Source organism: Mus musculus, chromosome 7 (assembly GCF_000001635.26).
Source record: "Mus musculus strain C57BL/6J chromosome 7, GRCm38.p6 C57BL/6J".
Classification (NCBI taxonomy): domain Eukaryota; kingdom Metazoa; phylum Chordata; class Mammalia; order Rodentia; family Muridae; genus Mus; species Mus musculus.
The window spans coordinates 23520726-23547626 of record NC_000073.6 but is presented as its reverse complement, the minus strand read 5'-3'; the positions used below and the strand labels follow the sequence as shown (position 1 = coordinate 23547626).

Genomic DNA, 26901 nt, shown 5'->3' with positions numbered 1-26901 from the left:
TTGAGGCTCCAAGCAGATCAAAGATTCTATTTTCACAGCTATAAACAGTGCAATAAGGGAGACATGGGGGAGGAGTGCACATACTCTGTACAAGCTCAATGATCAAAGCCTAAATGGAGGCTGTTAGAAATGTAATTGGGCCCACACCAGGGTCCAAATGATGAGTAGCAACAACCCATTTATGGATATCTTTATTCCTTATGGCTTCCACAGCATTGTGAATAGGTACATTAAAAAGGATATATTCTCCGTAAGATGGTGCTTGACGAAGGTATATTTCTTAATCGAAGGTCTTCATACCATGACTGAGCAGAAAATTAGGTTAGAATTAATATGGAATACAATCTTAACAATACTCTTGACATGCTTACTGGCCATGAGGAATACATTAAACTTGTCACTCAGGCCACTATGTGACTTCATACTTAGTTTACTCAAGTGGACAATCTTACCTTTTAGGCCCTTAAGGCCTGCACCCCTCAAGACTTCTCTGCTTACTTTGACAACCTTGTCTAACAGTTTTAGACGTCCTTCACAGACTTCCTCTGCTATCTGACTGAGGCAGTAGAAAGGCAGGTTGATGCTGACTGTACCTGAGATGTGCTCTAAACAGCTAAACAAGAAAAAAAGACTCACTCTTATTCTCTTTCTTTTATTCTTGCTCCCTTGTTCACCCTCTCTCCGCCTTCCCTTACCCCCTCTCTCCATATGGCCATAGCTGGTTTCTCCTTCTCCTTCTCCTTCTCCTTCTCCTTCTCCTTCTCTTTCTCCTTCTCCTTCTCCTTCTCCTTCTCCTTCTCCTTCTCCTTCTCCTTCTCCTTCTCCTTCTCCTTCTCCTCCTCCTCCCTCACCTCCTCCTCCACCTCCTCCCCCATCCTCCTCCTCCTCACCCTCCTCCTCCCCCTCTTCCTCTTCCTCCTCCTCCTCCTCCTCCTCCTCCTCCTCCTTCTTCTTCTTCTTCTTCTTCTTCTTTCTTCTTCTTCTTCTTCTTCCTTCTTCTCTCTCTCTCTCTCTCTCTCTCTCTCTCTCTCTCTCTCTCTCTCTCTCTCTCTCTCCCTTCCCTGCCTTTCCACAATAAACACCTTAAACATAACAAAAAGAAGAAAGAAAGAAAAAAGAAAAGAGACTCAAACTAGGGTGTTTGAATCTCATTTAAAAGAAGGAATAAAATAGCCATTGGAGGATAGAGGGAGCAAACTGTTGGGAGAGTGAATGGAGTTGGAAATTGGATTATTTAGGATGAGAGATGGGGAGTTATGGAGTTATAGGAGCGATGGCTATATGGCCATGAGAAACAATGTGAAATAATGGAAACCTGTAACTGGTGAGTGTGTGGGTGCAGAATATCTCAAGGCCAAACAGAGGCCTGGTATAGGAGAGGTGCCCCAAGATCAATGAGAATGACCTTAACAGAGACTCATAATATCAGGTATCTGAAACCTATAGACAGGCAGAAACTCCAATCCATCCACAAACATTCAGCCTATAATTTATCCTGTTTACAAGAAATCCTGGGATGGAGATGGAGCAGAGATTCAGGGAATGGCCAAACTAAAACTAGCCAAATAGAGACCTATCCCATAGGCAAGCACCTATTCATGACATTATTATACTCTGTTATGCTTGCAGACAGGAGTCTATCCTAGCTGACTTCTGAGAATCTCCACCCAGCAGCTGACTTACACAGATAAAGACTCCCACAGCCAAACACGAAATGGGTCTTGGAGAGTCTTATGGAAATCTTGGGGGAAGAATCAAAGGCCCTACATATGAATTTCACAGAAAGTCAACTAACCTGTGAGACTCAGAGAACAGATCTTAACTAATGAAAACAGATCTTAACTAATGAAATATTTTCCAAGATATTCATATCAAGGCTAGATAAGGTAATCTCGTTCTTCATGGTTCTCTGATCATCACCTAATGCTGTGTGTGTGTCTGTGCTTCTGCATCCATCATCAACTGGAGTAAGCTAATCTTATAACTGGGCTAGGGACCAATCTATGAGTATAGCAGAATATCATTAAGAATGACTTCATTAAGGTTTTGCTAGTAGTGTCTATATCTTTGAGCTATCTGGTATCCCTTTCATGGTCACACAGGCAGTGTGAGACATACACTTCTTCTTGTGTTGGTGCCAAATTAGGCCAGTCATTGGTTGTGATTGCTGTAAGCTGTGAACCACCATTGCCCCCACCTTGAAGCAAGGTAGATTGTAGATGGAAAGTTTTGGGGCTGGGTTGGTGATACAGTTTCACTACTTGAAGACTTGCCTGGTTACAGAAGAAGGAGAGAATCCTTCATAACCTGGATTCCTAACTAGGGACACCCTCACAAATTCAGAAAGTTTCCACTGCACTACATTTCCACCCCACACTTCAAATGTCCCCAAATTCCTGCCATCTCTCTTCCATACTTTCTCTCTCTCTCCATCCCACCCTACATTGCTTGATACTTTACTCTTCCCTTCCCTACTAATTCCTAGTTCACATCTGAAATCTATTCCACATCCCCATCTACCCTAAGGTACATTTGTGCATCCCTAGTAAATCCATTCTTCTTACTTAGCCTGTTTGTGTTTCTGCTTTTTAGCATGATTATGTTTTACTAAACACCTAGTAACAGCTAATAAGTGAACACATACCATGCTTCTCTTTCTGGGTCTGGGTTAACTCCTTCAGGTAGATTTTTTTTCTAGTTATAACCTTTTTCTGAAAATTTAATTTTTATTAGATATTTTCTTTATTTACATTTCAAATGTTATCCCCATTCCTGGTTTCCCCCCTGAAACCTCCCTATACCCTCCCCCATCCCCTGATCACCAAACCACCCACTTCCACTTCCTGGCCCTGGCATTCCCCTACATTGGGAAATAGAGCCTTCACAGGACCAAGGGCCTCTCCTCCTGTTGATGACTTTCTAGGCCATCCCCTGCTTCATATGCAGCTGGAGCCATGAGTCCCACCATGAGTACTCTATGGTTAGTAGTTTAGGCCCTGAGAGCTCTGGTGGAACTTGTTAGTTCATATTGTTTTTCCTCCTATTGGGCTGCAAACTTCTTCAGCTCCTTAGCTCTTTCATTGGGGACCCTGTGCTCTGTCCAATGGGTGGCTGTGAGCATCCACTTCTATATTAGTCAGGAACTGGCAAAGCCTCTCAGGAGACAGACAGCTATATTAGGCTCCTGTCAGCAAGCACTTCTTGGTATTCCACAATAATGTCTGGGTTTGGTGATTGTTTTTGGGATGGATCCCAAAGTGGAGCAATCTCTGGGTGGTCGTTCCCTCGTCTCTACTCCACACGTTGTCTCTGTAACTCCTTCCACGGGTATTTTGTTCTCCCTTCAATGAAGGATCAAATTATCTACAGTTTGGTCTTCCTTCATCTTGAGTTCATGTGGTTTGTGAATTGTATCTTGGATATTCCAAGCTTCTAGGCTAATATGCTCTTATCAGTGAGTGCATATCATGTGTGTTCTTTTGTGAATGGGTTACATCACTCAGGATGATATCCCCCAGATCTATCCACTTGCCTAAGCATTTCATAAATTCATTATATTTAATAGGTGAGTAGTACTCCATTGTATAAATGTACCACATTTTCTATATCCAGTCCTCTGTTGAGGAACATTTCGGTTATTTCTAGCTTCTGACTATTATAAATAAGGCTACTATAAACAGAGTGGAGAATGTGTCCTTATTACATGTTGAAGCATCTTCTGGGTATATGTACATATTGCTGGATTCTCAGATAGTACCATGTACAATTTTCTGAGGAACTGTCAAACTGATTTCCAAAATGGTTGTACAAGCTTGCAACCCAACCTACAGAGCATTTGTGATAAAAACTGTATTACATTGGTACAGTGACAGGCAGGTAGATCAATGGAATAGAGCTGAAGACCCAGAAATGAACCAACACACCTGTGGTCACTTGATCTTTGACAAAGAAACTAAAACCATCCAGTGGAAAAAAGAAAGCATTTTCAACAAATTGTGCTGGTTGAACTTGAGTTTAACATGTAGAAGAATGCAAATTGATCCATTTTTATCTACTTCTACAAAGCTCAAGTCCAAGTGGATCAAGAACCTTCATATAAAACCAGATACACTGAAACTAATAGAAAAGAAATTGGGGAATATCCTTGAGCACATACGTACACGGGAAATTTTCCTGAGCAGAAATACCAATATCTTATGCTCTAAGATGAATAATTGGCAAAAGGGACCTCATAATATTGCAAAGCCTCTGTAACGCAAAGGACACTGACAATATGATAAATGGGCAACCAACAGATTTGGAAAAGATCTTTACCAATCCTATATCCGATAGAGGGCAAATATGCAGAGATCCAAATAACTATTAAAAATGGGGTACAGAGCTAAACAAATAATTCTCAATTGAGGAATAATGAATGGCTCAGAAGCACCTAAAGAAATGTTCATTATCTTTAGTCATCAGGGAAATGCAAATCAAAACAATCCTGAGATTCCACCTAGACCATTCAGAATGGCTAAGATCAAAAACTAAGGTGACAGCAGATGCTGTCAAGGTTGTGCAGAAAGAGGAACACTCCTCCATTGCTGATGGTATTGCAAGCTGGTAAAAACCACTCTGGAAATCAGTTTGGCGGTTGCTCAGAAAATTGAAAATTTCATTATGTCTTCTTGTAACAGCTGTGAAATAATCTGTTGTGTATATGTACCATATTTTTTATCCATTATTTAACTGAGGGGGTCTAAGAAAATGTGGTGCAGTGGAAACTTTATGAAATTTATGACTGATATGGGGGATATTGTTTCCAACTTCTGGTAGTGTGACTAAAGCCACTGTGAACAGGTGATTGGATAGCACTTTCACAGGAGTTGTATAGCTGAGTTTTAATATATCTGTTCCCAGTTCTCTTTGGAAATACCACATTAGTTTCCATTATGACTGTACAAGCTTGAACTGCCACCAACAATAGACTACTTACCTGCTCTACATCCCTTGCACAATGAACTCTTCTTTAGTTATTGATCTTAACCATTCTTACAGATGCAATATGGCATATCAAAGTATGTTTTTTCTCTATATTTTTCTGATGGCTAAAGATGTAAAACATTTCTTCAAGTATTTCTCAGTCATTTAACATTCTGCTATTGAGAATTTTCAGTTTATATTCCCATATGTAATTGGGTTTTACGTTTTAATACCTAGTTTTCAATTTCTTTATGTATTTTGGAAATGATCCCTCATTGGATATGGTATTGGTGAAATCTTTCACGTTCTTTTTGCTGTTCTATAAACCATTTTAATAACCATTCATCAGAAAAAAATTCTTAAGATGATTCAAAGAATGTTTTCAGTATGTGTGAGAAATAATATATCGCAAAGTATTTTTTCTTGCTCATCATAGCAGGATTTAGGATGAATGAAACTAGACAAAAGAAGAGGTAAAAAGATACTTTTTTTCTTTTACTTTGGTATTGCATATTGGTCTATGTGAAGTATAAAAGCATTTTTTTCTTCAATAAAATTTAGATTAGAAATATGGCAATTATATGCTAATACATCGGCATTGTTATTCTCACACAGAGGAGATAAAATGTGTAGAAACAAGTCAAATAATAACCAGTATGGTTTTGTTCAGACAGCTCAGGAGGTACTGGCCAGAGTTTATTAGGAAGGTATAACACATTCAGCGTATTTGCTTCATATATCAAAAGTGAGACATTGACGTTACAATTGTGAATATTCTTTGGCTGGTATAAGAGAAGAGGTCAAGGACAAGGGCTCTGTGTCATGGGTTGGACAGAAACTCCCTCTTTACTCAGTGCTACGATTGATTACATAGCAACTGCACTACCTCAGGTCATGTAGTGCTGGAATTATAGTAGAGAGCCACCATACCTGGTTCATAAAGACACGTTAAACATATATTTATTCAGTAGAAATTTTCAACAGTGTTAATAAGCTGTCTTAAGTGCTTGGTATTTTAAATGACTGGCTTTTTATAGTTGAAGATCAGAGAACAAGGATAACTAGGATCCCTAAAGATCAACAGCAAGGGAGAAATAGTGGGGAAGCTTGAAGTTAAAACTTCACCTATATGCCTCAACCACAGATTGGAGTCTACAAAAACAATGTGAAGAATAAAGCAAATACAGTGTAGAAGATAAAAACTTACAAATGTGACCACAAGCAACACAATGCTATGGGCTGCTCTGATCTCAGCATAGCCTCTGTTGCCTTGATGGGGAGGGAAAATGTACTGCAGTCTCTGGTAGTGTCTATACAGGAGACGTACCATGGAGACACTGGCCCAGACCATGATGCTGATAAATATGGCATCATGGGCAAATGACAAGAACACAATGCCGACACTGAAGCCAGATGTAAAACAGACCCACTTACTTTTAGTGCTGGTTTTATTATGTCTGTTCTGTGGACCACTGACTTTCATTGGAATGTAGACATTATATAAGATACCAAACAACCAACAACTACAACAGGAATAGCTTATGACCTTGGGGCTTCTTCCTCTGACCATCAGCTCACTGAAATTACCAGGAACAAGAGTGACAAACTGATAGGTGCTCAAGACACAGGTGGAACACAAGTTTGTGCTTCTTGCTACCATGTATACAAAGTACTCAAGTTTACATTGAAGGTCATTCAGTAAATTCCTTTGAGCAACAAACACATTGTTTGGAAACACAGTCATGAATAGAATTAAGATGCTGGACACAGCCATGTTAGCACAAATCACTTCTTTGGGTCTCAGCTGACATCCAGTCAAAAGTGGAGAGAAATTATGGACAAACAGAAGAATGTTAGCCATAGTCCCTATCCCAAACTGACAAAGCAACACAATCTGAAGTGCCACTTCCTCAGTGGTTTTCATGGCTCCATTCTGAGAAGACATTGAAAGGCTTCTGTACCAACTGGAGGGGTGACCACGAAGGACAGTGCTGTCCTCAGGACTCTGGTCTACTGTCCACACTTATCAGTTGATCTGGGATGATTTCTTCTAGTCAGAAGGGAGACACTACTACATTCCATTAGAGAACCTTTGCCTGAGAACACTGCATGGACACTAACTCAGAATATGATTTTGTGCCGTTGAATTCCTCTTATTTTGAGAAGAAACTTATACAGATGTTGTAACTATTTCTCTATTGATCAACAACATAATGACATTTTGACACAATACAGGCTTTAAAGGTAAATTCGTGAAAAGTGAAAAATTAGAGTACACTGTTCAATCATTAGAATCCAATCATTCCTCATATGATTATATATGAAAATAATATTTATATGCTACCAATAAAATTGCATAAATGAATGAAGTAGCAAGAAAACAAAGTATCAAATTTTCAGAAAACCAAAATGGGAAAATATAAAATATTTCAAAAGAGTCACTAGTATTCTTATCCCATACATAAGCCTAAATTTATACATAGAGTCTGTATATTGGAAATATTTCTGGGGACTAAATAATGTTATTTATTCATAACTTCATGCATCTTGCCTCTTTTACTGTGGAATCAGATGCTGGAGATATGTGTGAATCATACTCAGCTTCCCTCAGCCACTCTGAAATACATCAACACTGTCACACTTTAACCCATGTACACACAGGTTATTTTGAAACTCGGATTTGAAAGCTTGTGTTTTGTTTTCCATAGGAGGAATCAGTTTCAATAATTCACTCGATGGATTATTAGGTAAAAGCATACATTAAACACCTATCTATACATCTCTTTGTCTGATGAAATAATGCAAGGAAATGCTTACCTGTTTCTTAGTTTCTTCTTAATGCTATGAAGGCTAATGCAGGTGAGCCCAGGTTGCCAGACCTTATAAAATGACAATATAGATGAATGTAACAGCCTACAGAGAGTCAATTACTTTGTCATTGGTGGTGGCACTGGAATTGTCTGCATGGAGACTTTAGGATAGCTAAGTTGAAGGGATAAACATTTATCCCCAAGACAATTCATCACTTTTACCTTCTAATGGTCAATGATGATATTTGCCAGTTGGCTAGATACTAATGAGTAGCTGAGCAGAAGATAGGAAAAGTTTTCTAAGTTACCTAGGGGAAAACTTTTGGAAGTTCTGTAGTCTGTTGCAGTCAGAAATTGAAGAATGTACTCCAGGGTGAAGAAATGTATTTGTTTATTGCATTTTCATCGGGTACATTCTACAGCACTGTGGCACTCTTCTAAAATCCTCCTGACAACAAGAAATTTCATAAGGACCATCAACATGTGATCTAGAGTGTGGTGTTTGCTATGGAGTTATTTCACTCCACCTATTCCCTCATGTTGCACAAGAATATTTAATATGTCAAATTACCCCCTGGCACCAAGGTTTCCCTCATAAATCCTAGGGTTATGGCAGTGTGCTTTTGTCTGGACGTAGATTGTGGCTTGTTTTCCGATAAACCAAACTATAGAGCCTTAGGTACATGCAAAGCCTACTAGCTGCTGCTAGATATCTAGAAAATCTGCAGTGTAAGAAGCAATTCTGGTCACACAGGACAGGCAATGGATAGAACAAGTCATTAAGAGATAAATATAACCATCAATATTTATTGCAACTATAGTTAGAATAGACAAGAAGTAAAAATAGCCCAGGTGCTTATCAACTGATGAACTATCAATGAAATGTGGTACACTTACAGATCAGAATAGTATTCAGCTCTTAAGAATAATTTACAAATCAGGAGCTAAATAGTCGGGCAAGAAATAACCAGTGTGTGAGATTTTCCAGAAACAGAAAGACAATTATCTTTCCCAGGGAAGGTATAAGGACATCTACCCACCCCCAAATTTTGACAAAAAATTTACCCTCTCTACAAGAAATGCACAGACAATGTTGGAACAGTGGCTGAGGGAAAGGCCAACCAACAACTGGTCCAACTTGAGATCTATCCCATGGGCAAGCACCAACCCCTGACACTATCAATGATACTCTGTTATGCTTGTAGAAAGCAGTCTTGCATAACTGTATTCTGAAAGACTCCACCCAGCAGGTGATTGAAACAGAATCAGGAAACTGGAGCCAAACATTGGATGAGGCTTGTGGAGCTTATGGGGGAGTTGACAAGAGATTGAGGGACCCAGAATGAATAGGAAGTCCACAGGAAGACCAACTGTATCAATTAACCTGGACACTTAGGGGCTCTGAGATGCTGAGCCACCAAAAAGAAAAAGAGTATTTCTTCATAAGATGACCTAGTATCACCGCATATATGTAGCATATATGCAGCTTGGTCTTCACTTGGGTCCTGAACAACTGGAGCAGAGGCTATCTGTAAAGCTGCTGCCTGTCTATGGAATACATTGTTCTAGATGGGCTGCCTTAGTAAGAGGGGAAGGGAGGGACTGAAGAGAGGTAACTGGGAGGCAGGTCAATGATCAGGATGTAAAGTAAGTACATTAATGAAAATAAAATAATTTAAGAAAATAGACATTAGAGAGAGAGAGAGAGGGGGGGGGAGGGGGAGAGAGAGAGAGAGAGAGCTCTCGACAGAGGAATCTCTAATGACCAAGAAGCACGTAAGGGGTTCAACATCCTTAGTCATCAAGGAAATACAAGTCAAAATAACTCTGAGATTCTATACTCTGCTTGTCAGAATGGCTTACATTAAGAAGCTCAAGGAACAGCTTGTGCTGCGAGGTTCAGGAGCAAAGAGAACACTCGTTTCCTGCTAGAGGGTGTGAAAACTTGGGTAACTGTGAATATCATTAGCAAGGTTCCTCAGAAAAATTGAAAGCAATCTACCTAAAAACCCACTTCTACCTGGTTGTATTCACAAAGGACCCTCAGTCCTACCAGAATGATGCTTACTCAGCTATGTTCACTGCACCTTATTCATAAAAGCCAGAATCTTAAACTAAACAGGTGTCCCGAACAGAAGAGTGGATAAATAAAAGGTGGTACATTCATACTAAGAACACTATTCACCCATTAAATCCATGGATTTTGCTGGCAAATGAATGGAAATAGAAAGTGTCCTGATTGATGTAACCCAAGCCCCAAAAGGCACACATGGTGTGTTTTTTTTCTCATAAGTACATAGAAGCCATAAAGTAGAGAATGCTACAATCCACAGACTGAAAGAAGCTGAGTAACAAGGAAGACCTAAGGGAAGATGTTTGAATCTCACTGAGGAGGAAAAAATAAAATAGATATTGGAAGTTAATGGAGAGGGGGAACTGTGTGGGAGAGAGTGTGGGAGGGAAGCATAAGTAGACAAGTTTGGGGAGGAGAGAAGCAGAGAGAATTGGGACTGGTGAGGAGGGGCATCTCTGGATGAAACCAGGACAAAGGAAACACCTAATAACTTATAAGGGTGACCACAGATAAGACTCTTATCAATAGGAAATATGAAACCTGAAACAGACACCTGCAGTAACCAGGACAGGTTGTCATTGGTGGACACAAACTTACCCACAAAAATCTTCTAACCACTCTTTGTTCAGTCTCCAGCTGTCCAGACCAAGACTCCTATACTGTAGTTTTCCATGGTGGTGATGGGGTGGGGGCAGTCCACCTTAGTTTGTAATGTTAACTATGTGGTTGGGATTCAAATGCCCAGATAGAGGGGCTAGCACACCTCCCAAGCTGATATCCCACCCTCCATGTCCAACTTGTTTCTACTTTTCTATTTCCCACCCTGCTGATATCCCACCCTCTTTGTCCAACTTGTTTCTACTTTTCTATTTCCCACCCTGCAGTCACAATTATCCAAATGTGACACCATTATTTCCTAGCCTGCAGGCCTGGCCCTCCCATCCTGATTGGGTTTCAGGTGCCATTTGTGTTGTGCTTCTCCTCGCACCCCTAACTTTGGCCCTCTATAGCTTTGGTTGGTAGACCTCTATGAGGGCCTGGTAGTCTTAAGCATTGGTCTCTAGGCCCAGAGAAAGGCTAGCAAAGACAACACCCACTCAGAAGGAGAACAAATATTAGGGGAATGGGTTAAGAACACAGAAATACTTGAAATGCCTTGAGTGGTCGGTGTTCCATGGGATAAGGTATACTGTATATGCATTTGTACAACCCAGCAGTCCCCAGGTTGGAGGAACCCTGAAAGGATGAGCTGCCCTGGGCCACTCACTAAGCTGGAATCCATTGGCAGCCTGAGCATGGATGTTCTCTGTGGGTTTGCCACCTCTGACTTGCCTCTTCCTTCCCTCTTGCTTTGCAGTGGACATCATCATGGATGACGACAATGTTCCCAACTGCGCCCCCCCCATCAAGCTGTCCCCAACCCAGTCTGCACCTCCTCCTTGGCCCCTGCCCCAAACATAGCCACCAGCTCACTACATCTGCACTGACTGGGAACAGGTTAAGCTTCACAGGTTGCAGCACCAATGCATGCACACAGGTAAGTGTCCTAACTCCTGTACCACCTGCAGCAAGACCTTCTCACAGAGCTCGCACCTTGTGCAGCACAGGAGCATCCACACAGGCAAGAAGTCATATGCCTTTTCAGAGTGCTGCAAGCGCTTTAGCTGCAGCTCCAAACTCACACAGCACCAGAAGCCTGATACTTAACCCAACTGAGGTCTCAGCTTCACACAGAGCAACAGCCTGGCCAAGCACCATAACTTCCATGGTGGTCTAAAGCTCTTCATGTGCCTGAGTTGAGGCTATGGCTTCAGCCAGCCCAAGAGCCTGGCACCCCACCTGCGGTTGCAGCCAGAGCTGTCAGGGCCAGGTATGGCAGCTAAGATGCTGGAGGCCAGCGTGCAAAGCGCCAGGGCACCTGATGAGGCCACAGCAGCAGAAGGTAAAATTACAATCCCAGTGGGCAATAGCGAGGGCATCATCTTGGTGGGGATGGTGTTGCAGCGCTCTGGCCAGGGTGGGGACATGGGCAACAGGGACACAAATGTGCAGGGCGCTGGCACCTAAGCCATACATGTGCATGGAGTGCAGGAAGGGCTTTGGGCACAGGGCTGGGCTCCTGGCCCACCAGCTTACTCAGCACGGGGACAGGCTAGGGCTAAAGGGTGCTGAGGAACCTGTGCACATCTGCATGGAGTGTGGTGAAGGATTCCTGTACCATGCTGCAGAGACAGAAGAAGATTCATGCAGTTGGGTTACCTTCAGTTTGCAGCAACTGCCAACAGAGGACCAAGTGGCTGGTGTGCTGTGTGCAGGGAGTCAGGGTGGGGAGGCCTTTTAGGGATGGAGATGCCCAGGGAGGGGATGGGCAGGGCTCCTTGGGTTTGGTGGAGACTACCAGTGAGCAAGACCACAAGGGAGGTCCAGAGAGAACCAGACCGAAAGAAGCAGTGGTCTTGTCTCTCTTTCCTTCCTTCATGCTGTTCTGGGTGTAAGGGGGCCCACAGTTATCAGGTTCTCAGAACTGCCCTACTGCCTGGGGGACCTCCCTTTTGTAGGTTCCTATGTGAGAGCCAGAGACTGAGAGATCTGCAAGATCAATTGGCACTAGATGCTTAAGGGAAAGTCCACCCCTACTACAGGTTTTAGGCTGCTGTGTCCTAAGGAATGGAGGGAATCCTGGCTTTATGCATTGAGAGGGTCTTTCTTCCATTCTAGAATTTTCTCTTAATCATATAGTGTAGTCTCCCCTCCCCCAGCCTGAAACCTGCTTGCTCGGGGTGGAGCTTCCTGCTCATTCGTTCTTCCACGCCCACTGCTGGAACCTGCGTAGCCACACCCGTGCACCTTTCTACTGGACCAGAGATTATTCGGCGGGAATCGGGTCCCCTCCCCCTTCCTTCATAACTAGTGTCGCAACAATAAAATTTGAGCTTTGATCAGAATGAAATTGTCTTAGCTCCGTTTTTTCTTCCACCCCGTCTAGATTCCTCTCTTACAGCTCGAGCGGCCTTCTCAGTCGAACCGTTCATGTTGCGAGCTGCTGGCGGCCGCAACAATATAGTTTTGACCCCTCTTATCCAATATTATCTTTTCTATTCCATGGGTCCTTATTGATTTTTCTAGCCCAAGTCTTTTCTCTTCCTCCTGGATTTGCAGTAACAGAGATGTAAAGCAGCCTCCTGTTCCTAACATGGTCTTATTAGGAGGATGGGGTCCTTTTTTCCCTGTCCTGGCAGTGGAAGAAGGGTTGTTGGGCAATAAATAATATTATTCAATTGTCCCAGCACTGACTGTTTCTTGAGTTTGGGATGGAGAAGAGAGAATGATTAAATGGAGCCATCTTTACTTTGGTGCACACAAGTGACAAACACCAGATGAGGGCTGAGCATGTTGGGCCCAGGGTGTCCCAAACCAGTTCCAGAAAGAGACATGTTTACCAAGGAGTCCCTTGCTGACCTGGTAAAAGGTCACTGTTGAGAATGTTGTCTGTTCCTGCTGGAAAAGGGATGGCTTATGGAGGACATAGGAATAGCACACCCCTCCTTGGTCCATGTTCTCATCACTCATCAGGCATATATCAGTATTCTCTGCAGAGCAAGCCTTATCTTGATGACTGCTACTGTTCAGTAAAGCAGATCAAAGGAGGAGGAGGAGGAGGAGGAGGAGGAGGAGGAGGAGGAGGAGGAGGAGGAGGGACATGGAGTAGATTGTTTTTAATCCAGTACCCAAATGAGAACAGGATGTTGGAAGTTGCTGTGGCATGCTTTGATCCAGATGCTGCACAGTGACAGTCCAGTACATCCCCCAGAACCTCTGCACCTGCAGGATCAGAAGGGACCTTCAGTGTTAGATACAGTTTCTTGGGCACACAGTCCCCAGCTCAAATAATTTGGGAACATGCCAGATGCAAGTTTTTTACTATATAGAACAGTACTTGACATGTTTCTTGATGCCAATTCTCCCCTCCCCCTTCCTTGAGCCTCTTGGAAGACTTGAAAATGGCACACAACCCCCCTGTCCAAATCTGTTCCCAGCTAGACATGCAGCCATATTCTCCATAAAGCAGGCTGAATAGGGTGGGGTGATGCTGTCCATTGGTGAAGTGGGCAATGGAAGGAGGAGGAGGAAGAGGAGCAGGGACAGCTGAGATATAGACTTCAATGTTTTCTGAACTTGTTTGGTCATGAAACCTTGATTCATTCATTGAGCATCTTGGTGCTGGTGTGGTAAATTCTGCCACTATATGATGCCTTTGCCCTGCCTGTCAGCACCATGGACAGAGAGCTCTGGCTTAGGTCTCCCCCACTCAGTCCTCAGGCATCCTAGCCTCTTACCCACCTATGCCCTACTAGGAGGAACTGTCCCATTTTTCAGCTAAGGAAACAGGTCAGAGGAGGCCAAGTATAGCACCCAGGTTCTCTCAATAGAGGAATAGCAGATATTATCTATTAGATCCCCAGTCCATATACCATGCTGCATTGAAAACGAACCAGAGTTGACTTAAAAAAAGAAACATTATGTGCATACATTTTCATGTGGTAGTCAGAGGACAATCTGCAGAAATTTTCTATTTCTGGGATAGAAAATTCCAGATGTGGATTCTGGGATCAACCTCTAATCATGAGTCTTGGAGGCAGGTGCCTTTCCCTGATAAACCATCTCATCAACTCATGTAGACTGTTTTCTTTTTTTTTCCTTTATTTTTTATTACGTATTTTCTTCATTTAAAATTCCAATGCTATCCCAAAAGTCCCCCCATGCCCTTCCCCCTCACTCTCCTCCCCTCCCCCACTCACACTTCTTGACCCTGGCATTTCTTTAGTGAGACATATAAAGTTTGCAAGACCACTGGGCCTCTCTTTCCACTGATGGCTGACTAAGCCATCTTATGATAAATATGCAGCTAGAGACACGAGCTCTAGGGGGTACTGGTTAGTTCATATTTTCGTTTCACCTATCGGGTTGCAGATCCCTTTACCTCCTTGGGTACTTTCTCTAGCTCCTCCATTGGGGGCCCTGTGTTCCATCCAATAGCTGACTGTGAGCATCCACTTCTGTGTTTGCTAGGCCCAAGAATAGCCTCACAAGAGAGAACTATATCAGTGTCCATCCAGCAAAACTTGTTGGTGTATGGAATGGTGTCAGTGTTTGGAGGCTGAGTAAGGGATGGATCCCCGGTTTTGGTAGTCTCTAGATGGTGCATCCTTTCGTCTCAGCTCCAAACTCTGTCTCTGTAACTCCTTACATGGGTGTTTTGTTCCCAATCCTAAGAAGGGGCAAAGTGTGCACACTGTGGTCTTCGTTCTTCTTGAGTTTCATGTGTTTTACAAATTGTATCTTATATCTTGGGCATTCTAAGTTTCTGGGCTAATATCCACTTATCAGTGAGTACAGATCATGTCAGTTCTTTTGTGATTGTGTTGCCTCACTCAGGATGATGCCCTCCAGGTAAATCCATTTGTCTAGGAATTACATAAATTCATTCTTTTAAATAGCTGAGTAGTACTCCATTGTGTAAATGTACCACATTTTCTGTATCCATTCCTCTGTTGAGGGACATCTGGGTTCTATCCAGCTTCTGGCTATTATGAATAAGGCTGCTATGAACATAGTGGAGCATGTGTCCTTCTTACCAGTTGGGACATCTTCTGGATATATGCCCAGGAGAGGTTATGTGGGATCCTCCAGTAGTACTATGTCCAATTTTCTGAGGAACCACCAGACTGATTTCCAGAGTGGTTGTACAAGCTTGCAATCCCACCAACAATGGAGGAGTGTTCCTCTTTCTCCACATCCTCACCAGCATCTGCTGTCACCTGAATATTTTATCTTAGCCATTCTGACTGGTGTGAGGTAGAATCTCAAGGCTGTTTTATTTGCATTTCCCTGATTAAGGATGCTGAAAATATTCAGGTGCTTCTCAGCCATTTGGTATTCCTCAGGTGAGTATTCTTTGTTTAGCTCTGAGCCCCATTTTTTAATGGGGTTATTTGATTTTCTGGAGTCCACCTTCTTGAGTTCCTTATATATATTGGATATTAGTCCCTTATCTGATTTAGAATAGGTAAAGATGCTTTCCCAATCTGTTGGTGGCCTTTTTGTCTTATTGACAGTGTCTTTTGCCTTACAGAAGCTTTGCAATTTTATGAGGTTCCATTGTTGATTCTCAATCTTACAGCACAAGCCATTGCTGTTCTTTTCAGAAATTTTTCCCCTGTGCCCATATCTTCAAGGCTTTACCCACTTTCTCCTCTATAATTTTCAGTGTCTCTGGTTTTATGTGGAGTTCCTCGATCCACTTAGATTTGACCTTAGTACAAGGAGATAGGAATGGATCAATTCCCACTCTTCTACATGATAACCGGTAGATGTGCCAGCACCATTTGTTGAAAATGCTGTCTTTTATCCACTGGATGGTTTTAGCTCCCTTGTCAAAGATCAAGTAACAATAGGTGTGTGGGTTCATTTCTGGGTCTTCAATTCTAATCCATTGGTCTACTTGTTTGTTGCTATACCAGTACCATGCAGTTTTTATCACAATTACTCTGTAGTACAGCTTTAAGTCAGGCATGGTAATTCCCCGAGATTTTCTTTTATCCTTAAGAAGAGTTTTTGCTATCCTAGGTTTTTTGTTATTCCAGATGAATTTGCAGATTGCTCTTTCTAATTCGTTGAAGAATTGATTTGGAATTTTGATGGGGATTGCATTGAATCTGTAGATAGCTTTTGGCAAGATAGCCATTTTTACAATGTTGATCCTGCCAATCCATGAGCATGGGAGATCTTTCCATCTTCTGAGATTTTTGATTTCCTTCTTCAGAGACTTGAAGTGCTTATCATACAGATCTTTCACTTCCTTAGTTAGAGTCACACCAAGGGATTTTATATTATTTGTGACTATTGAGAAGAGTGTCGTTTCCCTAATTTCTTTCTCAGCCTGTTTATACTTTGTGTAGAGAAAGGCCATTGACTTTTTTGACTTATTTTTATATCCAGCTGCTTCACTGAAGCTGTTTATCAGGTTTAGGAGTTCTCTGGTGAAATTTTTAGGGTCACTATAAATACTATCATATCATCTGCAAAAAGTGATATTTTGACTTCTTCTTTTCCAATTTGTATCCCCTTGACCTCCTTTTGTTGTTGAATTGCTCTGGCTCGGACTTCAAGTACAATGTTGAATGGGTAGGGAGAAAGTGGACAGCCTTGTCTAGTCCCTGATTTTAGTGGGATTGCTTCCAGCTTCTTACCATTTACTTTGATGTTGGCTACTGTTTTGCTGTAGATTGTTTTTATCATGTTTAGGTATGGGCTTTGAATTCCTGATCTTTCCAAGACTTATATCATGAATGGGTGTTGGATTTTGGCAAATGCTTTCTCAGCATCTAACGGGATGATCATGTGGTTTTTCTCTTTGAGTTTGTTTATATAATGGACCAAGGTGATGGATTTCCATATATTGAACCATTCCTGCATCCCTGGAATTAAACCTGCTTGGTCAGGGTGAATGATTGCTTTGATGTGTTCTTGGATTCATTTAGCAAGAATTTTATTGAGTATTTTTGCATCGATATTCATAAGGGAAATTGGTCTGTAGTACTCTATCTTTATTGGGTCTTTCTGTGGTTTAGGTATCAGAGTAATTGTGGCTTTATAGAATGAATTTGGTAGAGTATCTTCTGTTTCTATTTTGTGGAATGTTTTTTGAAGAACTGGAATTAGATCTTCTTTGAAGGTCTGATAGAACTCTGCACTAAGCCCATCTGGTCCTGGGCTTTTTTTAGTTGGGAGAGTATTAATGACTGCTTCTATTTCTTTTGGGGATATAGGACTGATCCTGATTTAACTTTGGTACCTGGGATATGTCTAGAAATTTGTCCATTTCATCCAGGTTTTCCAGTTTTGTTGAGTATAGTCTTTTGTAGAAGGATCTGATGGTGTTTTGGATTCCTTCAGTATCTGCTGTTATGTCTCCCTTTTCACTTCTGATTTTGTCAATTAGGATTCTGTCCCTGTGCCCTCTAGTGAGTCTGGCTAAGGGTTTATCTATCTTGTTGATTTTGTCAAAGAACTAGCTCCTTGTTTGGTTGATTCTTTGAATAGTTCTTCTTGTTTCCACTTGGTTGATTTCGCCCCTGAGTTTGATTATTTCCTGCCATCTACTCGTCTTGGATGAATTTCTTTCCTTTTGTTCTAGAGCTTTTAGGTGTGTTGTCAAGCTGCTAGTGTGTGCTTTCTCTAGTTTCTTTTTGGAGGCACTCAGAGCTATGAGTTTTCCTCTTAGAAATGCTTTCATTGTGTCCCATAAGTTTGGGTATGTTGTGGCTTCATTTCCATTAAACTTTAAAAAGTCTTTAATTTCTTTCTTTTTTCCTTCCTTGACCAAAGTATCATTGAGAAGAGTGTTGTTCAGTTTCCACGTGAATGTTGGCGCTCTACTGTTTATGTTGTTATTGAAGGTCAGCTGTAGTCCATGGTGATCTGATAGCATGCATGGGACAATTCAAATATTTTTGTATCTGTTGAGTCCTGTTCTGTGACCCATTATATGGTCAATTTTGCAGAAGGTACCATGAGGTGCTGAGATGAAGGAATATCCTTTTGTTTTAGGATAAAATGTTCTGTAGATATCTGTTAAATCGATTTGTTTCATAACTTCTGTTAGTTTCACTGTGTTCTTATTTAGTTTCTGTTTTTATGATCTGTCCATTGATGAAAGTGTTGTGTTCAAGTCTCCCAGTATTATTGTGTGAGCTGCAATGTGTGCTTTGAGCTTTACTAAAGTTTCTTTAATGAATGTGGCTGCCCTTGCATTTGGAGCATAGATATTCAGAATTGAGAGTTCCTCTTGGAAGATTTTACTTTTGATGTGTATGAAGTGTCCTCCTTGTCTTTTTTGATAACTTTGGGTTGGAAGTCGATTTAATTCAATATTAGAATGGCTAATCCAGCTTGTTTCTTCAGACCATTTGCTTGGAAAATTGTTTTCCAGCCTTTCATTCTGAGGTAGTGTCTGTCTTTTTCCCTGAGATGGGTTTCCTGTAAGCAGCAAAATGTTGGGTCCTGTTTGTGTAGCCATTCTATTAGTCTATGTCTTTTTATTGGGGAATTGAGTCCATTGATATTAAGAGATATTAAGGAAAAGTAATTGTTGCTTCCTATTATTTTTGTTCTTAGATTTGGCATTCTGTTCTTGTGGCTGTCTTCTATTAGGTTTGTTGAAGGATTACTTTCTTTTTCTTCCAGGATGTGGTTTTTGTTCTTGTATTTTTTTTCTGTTATTATCCTTTGAAGGGTTAGATTCATGGAAAGATAATGTATGAATTTGGTTTTGTCGTGGAATACTTTGGTTTCTCCATCTATGGTAATTGAAATTTTGGCTGGGTATAGTAGCCTGGGTTGGCATTTGTGTTCTCTTAGTGTCTGTATAATATTTGTCCAGGAACTTCTGGCTTTCATAGTCTCTGGTGAAAAGTCTGGTGTAATACTGATAGGCTTACTTTTATATGTTACTTAACCCTTTTCCCTTACTACTTTTAATATTCTATCTTTATTTAGTGCATTTGTTGTTCTGATTTTTATGTGTCAGGAGGAATTTTTCTGGTCCAGTCTATTTGGAGTTCTGTAGGCTTCTTGTATGTTCATGGGCATCTCTTTCTTTAGGTTTGGGAAGTTTTCTTCTATAATTTTGTTGAAGATATTTGCTGGCCCTTTAAGTTGAAAATCTTCATTCTCATCTACTCCTATTATCCATAGGTTTGGTCTTCTCATTGTGTCCTGGATTTCCTGGATGTTTTGAGTTAGGATCTTTTTGCATTTGGCCTTTTCTTTGATTGTTGTGCCAATGTTCTCTATGGAATCTTCTGCACCTGAGATTCTTTCTTCCATCTCTTGTATTTTGTTGCTGATGCTCGCATTTATGTTTCCAGATTTCTTTTTTAGGATATATATCTCCAGCGTTGTCTCAATTTGGGTTTTCTTTATTGTGTCTACTTCCCTTTTAGGTCTAGTATGGTTTTGTTCATTTTCATCACCTGTTTGGATGTTTTTTCCTGTTTTTCTATAAGGACTTGTACCTCTTTAGCAGTGTTCCACTGTATTTCTTTAAGTGAGTTATTAAAGTCCTTCTTGATGTCCTCTACTATCATCATGAGATATGCTTTTAAATCCAGGTCTAGCTTTTTGGGTGGGTTTGGGTATCCAGGACTGGCTGAGGTGGGAGTGCTGGGTTCTGATGATGGAGAGTGGCCTTGTTTTCTGTTAATAAGATTCTTACATTTGCCTTTAGCCATCTAGTAATCTCTGGAGTTAGTTGTTATAGTTGTCTCTGGTTAGTGCTTCTTCCTCCCTTGATTCTTTTAGCCTCTATCAGCAGACCTGGGAGACTAGCTGTCTTCTGAGTTTCAGTTGTCAGCATACTCTCTGTAGGAAAGCTCTCCTCTTGCAGAGCAGGTGCACAGATATCTGGCCTTCGGACCTGCCTCCTGGCAGAAGATGAAGGCCTGAAACAGGGCCTGTCCAAGAAGCTGTTAGCTTCTGTAGTCCACACTCTCACCTGTGCAGAGTTGTCTCTGAAGGGTCCAGAACCAAGATGGCTCTCCCAGGTGCTCTGGCAAAGCCCTCCCAGGCGGGACAGACACCTCTCCTCCAGCAGGGAAGGTGCCCGGATGTCTGGAGCCTTAAAGGGGTCTGACCCAGAAGCCGTGTGGCTTTCACCTGTCCCAGAAGCTGTTAGCTTCTGTAGACATAATCTCACCTGCACAGACTAGACTCTGAGGGGTCTGGGAACCAAGATGGCTCCTCCAGGTGGTCTGGCAAAGCCTCCAGATAAGGGATTTTTGAATTTTACTTTCTGAATTTTGCTGAAAGCCTTTTCTTTGTCTTCAGAAAGGAAATCATGCTGGCAGCTCACAAAAAAATTCTCTCTCTCCTCACTTATGGCAACAAATGAAATTTTCCCACAGCCAAAGCCCTCTTGGGTGGGACAACTTTTCCTTCCACCATTTGGAAGCACTGATGTATTTCTTTCACTCACAGTTTTAAAGGAAGCCAGCTGGTGACTTGCCTGTTTCAAAGTTGATGAAGAGCTTGAGCTTGTTCTTGAAACAACTGATTCTGATTCTCTCCATCTTCTGTTGCATCACCAAGCACCTGGGAAGTGGATAACCTAAACCTTCCAACAGAAACATTCAAATTGCCAGGGAAAACACTTGTCCTTTTAGAAGTTAAATGTGCCAAATCTGAATACTGCATGGCTATAGAGCCTTCCTTTTCTGCTGCTTTGTAAGACTTGTGAAGTTGTTGCTTTTTCCTCAGCATAACCCACTGATTGACCCGGTGTCTGACTTGTCTCTGAAAATGTCTCAGAGACTCTTGCTTTCTTCATTGCCGTTCCTTTATTTCCTCTTCAACTACATATGCTGAAGTATGTACTGGAATTCCAAACCAATTTGGTGAGGCAGGTTCCATCCAAGCCCCAACTGGTACTATGGTCTGGTTCCTCTCAGCCAGCACTGCCAAAATGTCCTGGCTCTTTGTGGAATTTAAATCCAGGGCCAATTTTGTGGGATTCCGAGGCTTCTTGAGGGGCACCATACCTCCTGGCATTGACTTCTGTGAAGCCTGGAGCATGTCGCGATCCTGACCATCTCACACAAAGACTCAAACTCTGCGGGCTGCTATGCAAAGGACAAACAGCGAACTCTGCATTTTTTTTTAAATGGAGTAATTGTGTGTCCTGTTTGATAGTGAAAGAAAAGAGAAACAGGGACTGCTATCTCTCTTTCTTTGTGGATGGGAGAGGAAAAAGCTGTGATTTATCACGGTGATATGCCTATCTTTGTAACTAAGTGGTGTCTAAATCTGTATTGAAAGGGAAAGAACGTGGGTTGGAACACAGGGCTTATACAGTACCCCCTCCAAGAGTATATGAGGAGGTGGTGGTGACTACATGGCTTTGATTTCCTGTTTAGGGTCAATAAAATCTGGATTACAGTGGTCTTTATGGTCATGATCTTCAGACTCACCTACTGTGAGAACTTAACATTTGCTGTGGGTCTGTTCTAAATGATCATATGCATGGGTGGGTTGCTACTATTCTAACAATGAGCATTTATGTTGTCACCCTAGCTCACAAAAATAAAAATGACACGGTGACTTATGTTCATAATACCTAGGCCTCGAGCTAGGCTTCTTCCCACTACTTCATTACTCAATTATTACATTGATACTAATCTAAGTTCTGCCAGGTGATGAGTTACCACTGCTCAGATTTATAGTTCAAATTTCTCCAGATCTTTGTGGTGAATCATATGACTGACTCTTTCTCAAAGTTCTGATTTTTGTCCAGAAGTTGCAACTTACTATTCTGCTTTTTGCTATGAACCCTGGACTTTTAAAACTCAGGGAAGATAATCATTTTCTCTCCAGTGACTCTCTAAGGTGGGTCCAGCCAGAAGTACACAGGCTGCAAAATCAGCAGAGCAGTTGGAACAGGGTCCTTCTGCCTCCATCTGCACCCAGGAGGTTGGGATGTTCTGCAGGACTCTGTATACTATTCCTGCCAGGGGAGAGCTTGTCTCCAGGGAGTGCTCTGACCCCAGAACTCAAGGGAGATCACCATTTTCTCTCCAGTGACTTTCTAAGCCAGACACAGCCAGAATCACACAGGCTGCAAGCAGAGCAGCTGAGACAGGGTCCTTCCTGGCTCCATCTGCACCCAGGAGGTGGGGTTGATCCACAGTCCTCTGTGCACTGGTCTTACCAGGAGAGAGCTGGTTTCACTGAAGTGCTGAGATGGGCTTACAGACACACAGGAGGAACAAGCTCCAGCCAGAGGCAGCAAAAACATCTAACACCCGAGTTTACCAAATGGTGAAAGGCAAATGCAGGAATCTTACCAACAGAAACCAAGACTACTTGGCATCATCAGCACCCAGTACTCCCACCACAGCAACTCCTGGATACCCCAACACACAAGAAAAGCAAGACTCAGATTTAAAATCATATCTTATGATGCTGATAGAGGATTTTAATGAGGACATAAATAACTCTCTTAAAGAAAGACAGAAGAACACAGGTAAAGAGGTAGAAACCCTTAACTTAAAGAGGAAACACAAGAATTCATTAAAGAATTATATGAAAACACAACCAAACAGGAGAAGGAATTAACAAAACCATAGAGGATCTAAAAATGGAAATAGAAACAATAAAGAAATCAAAGAGGGAAACAACTCTGGAGATAGAAAACCCAGGAAAGAAATCAAGAGTCATAGATACAAGCATCACCAACAGAATACAAGATATAGAAGAGAGAATCACAAGGACTGAAGATACCATAGAAAACATTGGCACAATAATCAAAGAAAATGCAAAATGCAAAAAGATCCTAACCTAAAACATCCAGGAAATGCAGACACAATGAAAAGACCAAACCTAATGACAATAGGTATAGAAGAGAGTGAAGATTTCCAACTTAAAGGGTCAGTAAATATCTTCAACAAAATTATAGAAGAAAACTTCCCTAACTTGAATAAAGAGATGCTCATGAACATACACAAGGCTTACAAAACTCTAAGTAGACTGAATCAGAAAAGAAATTTGTACCATCACATAATAATCAAAGCACCAAATGCATTAAACAAAGAAAGAATATTAAAACCAGTAACAGAAAAAGGTCAAGTAACATATAAAGGCAGACCTATCAGAATTACACCAGACTTCTGACCAGAGACTATGAAAGCTAGAAGATCCTGGGTAGATGTCATCCAGACCCTAAGAGAACATAAACACCAGCCAAGGCTACTATACCAAGAAAAACTCTCAATTGCCATAGAAGGAGAAACCAAAATATTCCATGACAAGACCAAATATACACAATCTCTTTCCACAATTCCAGCCCTACAAAGGATAATAGATAGATAACACCAACACAAGGAGGGAAAGCTACACTCTAGAAAAAGCAAGAAAATAATCTTCTTTTAACAGAACAAAAAGATGTTAGCCATATAAACATAATTCAACCTCTAAAAACAGTAACAGGAATTAATGATCACTTTTCCTTAATATCTCTTAGCATCAATGGACTCAATTCCCCAATAAAAAGGCTCATATTAACAGACTGGATACTTAAACAGGACCCAACATTTTGCTGCATACAGGAAACCCAACTCAGTGACATAGGCAGACAGTACCTCAGAGTAAAAGGTTGGAAAAAAATTTCCAAGCAAATGGTACCAAGAAAAAAGCTGGAGTAGCCATTCTAATATCAAATAAAATTGACATTCAACCAAAAGTTATCAGAAAGAATAAGGAAGGACACTGCATAGTGGTCAAAGGAAAAATATACCAAGATGAATGCTCAATTCTGAACATCTAAACTCCAAATGCAAGGGCACCCACATTCACAAAAAAAAATTTACAAAAGCTCAAAGCCCAAATTGTACCCCACACAATAGTGAGAGACCTCAACACCCCACTCTCATCACCGGACAGAACATTGAAACAGAAACTAAACAGAGACCCAGTGAAACTAACAGAAGTTATGAACCAAATGGATCTAACAGATATTTGTAGAACATTTCATCCTAAAGCAAAAGAATATACCTTCTTCTCAGCGCCTCATGGTACCTTATCCAAAAGTGATTATATAATTAGTCACAAAACAGGCCTCAAGAGATACAAGAAGATTGAAATAATCCCATGCACCCTATCAGATCACCACAGACTAAGGCTGGTCTTAAATTGCAACAAAAACAACAGAAGAGGCACATACACATGGAAGCTGAATAATGGTCTACTCAATGATAATTTGGTCAAAGAAGAAATAAGAAAGAAATTAAAGTCTTTTTAAAATTTAACGAAAATGAAGACACATCATACCAAAACCTATGGGACACAATGAAAGCAGTAGTAAAAGGAAAACTCATAGCTTTAAGTGCCTCCAAAAAGAAATTGGAGAGAGCTTAGACTAGCAGCTTGACAGCACACCTAAAAGCTCTAGAACAAAAGGAAGCAAATACACCCAAGAGGAGTGATGGCAGGAAATAATCAAACTCAGGGCTGAAATCAACCAAATAGAAACAAAGAGAACTATAGAAAGAATCAAAAAACCAGGAGCTGGTTCTTTGAGAAAATCAACAGGATAAATAAACTCATATCCAGACTAACCAGAGGGCACAGAGACAGTATCCCAATTAATAAAATCAGAAATGAAAAGGAAGACATAACAAAGGAAACTATGGAAATCCAAAAAAAAAAAAAAAAAGATCCTATTACAAAAGTTTATACTCAACTAAATTGGAAAATCTGGATGAAATGGACAATTTTCTAGACACACACCAGGTGCCAAAGTTAAAGCAGGTTCAGATAAACCATCTAAGCAGTCCCATAACCCCCAAAGAAATAGAAGAAGTCATTAATAGTCTCCCAACCAAAAAAGAAAAAAAAAGCCCAGGACCAGATGGGTTTAAAGGCAAATTTTATCAGACCTTTAAAGAAGACCTAATACCAATACTCTTCAAACTATTCCATAAAATAGAAACAGTAGGAACACTATCCAATTCATTCTATGAAGCCACAATTGTGCCTATACCTAAACTATACAAAGACCCAACAATGAAAGAACTTCAGACCAATCTCCCTTAAAAACATTGATGCAAATATACTCAATAAAATTCTTGCCAATTGAATCCAAGAACACATCAAAACAATCATTTACCATGATCAAGTAGGCTTCATCTCAGGGATGCAGGGATGGTTCAGTATATGGAAATCCCTTAACGTAATCCACTACATGAACAAACTCAAAGAAAAAACCACATGATCATTTCATTAGAATCTGAAAAGTCATTTGACAAAATTCAGCATCCCTTCATGTTAAGTCACTGAAAGATCAGGAATTCAAGGCTCATACATAAACATAGTAAAAGCAATATACAGTTAAACAGTAGCCAACATCAAGCTAAATAGAGAGAAATTTGAAGAAATCCCACTAAAATCAGGGACTAGGTAAGGCTGCCCACGCTCACCCTATTTATTCAATATAGTATTCAAAGTTCTAGCTAGAGCAATTAGACCACAAAGAGAGGTCAAAGGGATACAGATTGGAAAGGAAAAAGTAAAAATACCACTATTTGCTGATGATATGATAGTATACTTAAGTGACCCCAAAAATTCTACCAGAGAACTCCTAAACCTGATAAACAACTTCAGCAAAGTGGTTGGATAAAAAATTAATTCAAAAAAATTAGTATTCTTCCTCTACACAAAAGATAAACAGGCTGAGGAAGAAATTAGGGAAACAACACCCTTCACAATAGTCACAAATAATATAAAATACCTTGGTGTGACTCTAACTGCTGAAGTGAAAGATCTGTATGATAAGAACTTCAAGTCTCTGAAGAAATAAATTGAAGAAGATCTCAGAAGATGGAAAGATCTCCCATGCTCATGGATTTTCAGGATTAATATAGTAAAAATGGCTGTTCTACGGAAAGCTATCTACAGATTTAATGCAATCCCCATCAAAATTCCAACTCAATTCTTCACAGAGCTAGAAAGAGAAATTTGCAATTTGTTTGGAATAACAAAAAAAAAAAAAAAAAAAAAAAAAACGAAAAAAAAAAAAAAAACGAAAAAAAAAACAAAAAACCAGGATATCGAAAACTATTCTCTACAATAAAAGAACTTCTGGGGAATCACTATCCCTGACCTCAAGTTGTATTACAGTGCAACTGTGATTAATAACTATATGGTATTGGTATAGAGACAGGAAGAAAGATCAATGGAATAGAATTAAAGACACAGAAATGAACCCACACATATATGGTCACTTGATCTTTGACAAAGGAGCTAAAACCAACCAGTGGAAAGAAGACAGCATTTTAAAGAAATGGTGGCACAATACACAATGGAGTACTACTCAGCTATTAAAAACAATGAATTCATGAAATTCTTAGGCAAATGACAGAACTAGAAAACATCATCCTGAGTGAGGTAACCTAATGGCAAAAGAATACACATGTTATGCACTCACTGATAAATGTATATTAGCCC

The 26901-nt window shown here is 40.7% G+C and overlaps 1 protein-coding gene and 2 pseudogenes across 1 annotated transcript; 1 reads left to right on the top strand and 2 right to left on the bottom strand.

Annotated features, from left to right (window-relative positions):
- Nucleotides 1-5977: 5977 nt before the first annotated feature.
- Nucleotides 5978-6907, bottom strand: Vmn1r168 (vomeronasal 1 receptor 168). Its single transcript, NM_001166842.1, has one exon. The coding sequence runs from the start codon at nucleotides 6905-6907 to the stop codon at nucleotides 5978-5980; it is 930 nt and encodes a 309-aa protein (NP_001160314.1).
- Gm18195 (predicted gene, 18195) lies at nucleotides 11203-12181 on the top strand (annotated as a pseudogene).
- Nucleotides 20671-21549, bottom strand: Gm8745 (predicted gene 8745; annotated as a pseudogene).

Coding starts and splice junctions, on each gene's coding strand:
- Vmn1r168 (NM_001166842.1), bottom strand. CDS start 6,907: ATGTCTTCTCAGAATGGAGCCATGAAAACCACTGAGGAAGTGGCACTT.